Genomic DNA, 929 nt, shown 5'->3' on the forward strand with positions numbered 1-929 from the left:
GTAGGGCATAAAAATTTTGAACTGTGCTTTTAATATTTATTTACTCTTTGTTTATAGGTGATGGAGTACCACCAGGACTTGAAGTATTATTATGAAGATAGTTACGGCACTCCTCTTAACTCTGAAACAGCATGCAGGACTTATAATGACCTGTATTCACATTTCAGGTAAAGTGGGTAATTGTAATCTTGATATAAATGTTTTGTTTCTCTTATATTCTTGAATTAAACTCAAACTTTGATAGATCTTTTATTGTATTTGTTTGTCAAATATTGCTTTTTATGAGTTTGCATGTTCATTTAATATTTTTATAGTAATTCTTAGTACTTATTTTGTCCTTGCCTTGATGTATAGTGACTGCAGTGAGATCTTGAAATTTAAGAATTAACTTTATACATAAAAAGTTACTTTCAATACCAATGTAGATTTTTTTTATAGTGTTGTATTTACTTTTTGTTATGCACTAGGGAAAGCATAAGGTATTTCCTTGCAAAACTCCAACTATGAACTTAAATAGGATTTTACCTCAAACCACTTCAAAACATTTAGTTACTACTTCATAGCATATTCTACATATAATCATATATATATGCCATGTCTATCAATAAGCATTTGCTGTATGACAAGTGGTAATAATAGGCTTTCAACATAGAATTTTCAAGAATATTTCATAGGGCCTTACTTTGCAAAATAAGGAAAGTAAAAGTGTTGTGCTGATGTGTTGCAATGCACATGAGCTTCAATTTTCCTTAAATCAATTTCTCTTGATTGTTCGTATTTTTATTACAGAACTACAATATCTCAAGAAGAAGCTAAACCTCAAGGGATATTTTACTTTGCTCATGACAAGACCATTCTCAAGGTTCATTCCCTTTTACTTAGTAGTTTTCATGAAATGATATGATATTGTGGTTATAAAATGATGCAGA

At 29.6% G+C, this 929-nt stretch overlaps 1 protein-coding gene across 1 annotated transcript in view; it reads left to right on the forward strand.

Moving 5' to 3' along the window:
* LOC119594059 (multiple inositol polyphosphate phosphatase 1-like) overlaps positions 1-929 on the forward strand; it is a gene marked incomplete at its 5' end in the record, with an annotated part of 6494 nt that overhangs the window by 3260 nt on the left and 2305 nt on the right. The window contains 2 exon segments of the mRNA XM_037943096.1: positions 58-167; positions 790-862. Coding sequence (XP_037799024.1) covers positions 58-167; positions 790-862 — 183 coding nt within the window.

The sequence above is a fragment of the Penaeus monodon genome, chromosome 33, assembly GCF_015228065.2.
Source record: "Penaeus monodon isolate SGIC_2016 chromosome 33, NSTDA_Pmon_1, whole genome shotgun sequence".
Taxonomy (NCBI): domain Eukaryota; kingdom Metazoa; phylum Arthropoda; class Malacostraca; order Decapoda; family Penaeidae; genus Penaeus; species Penaeus monodon.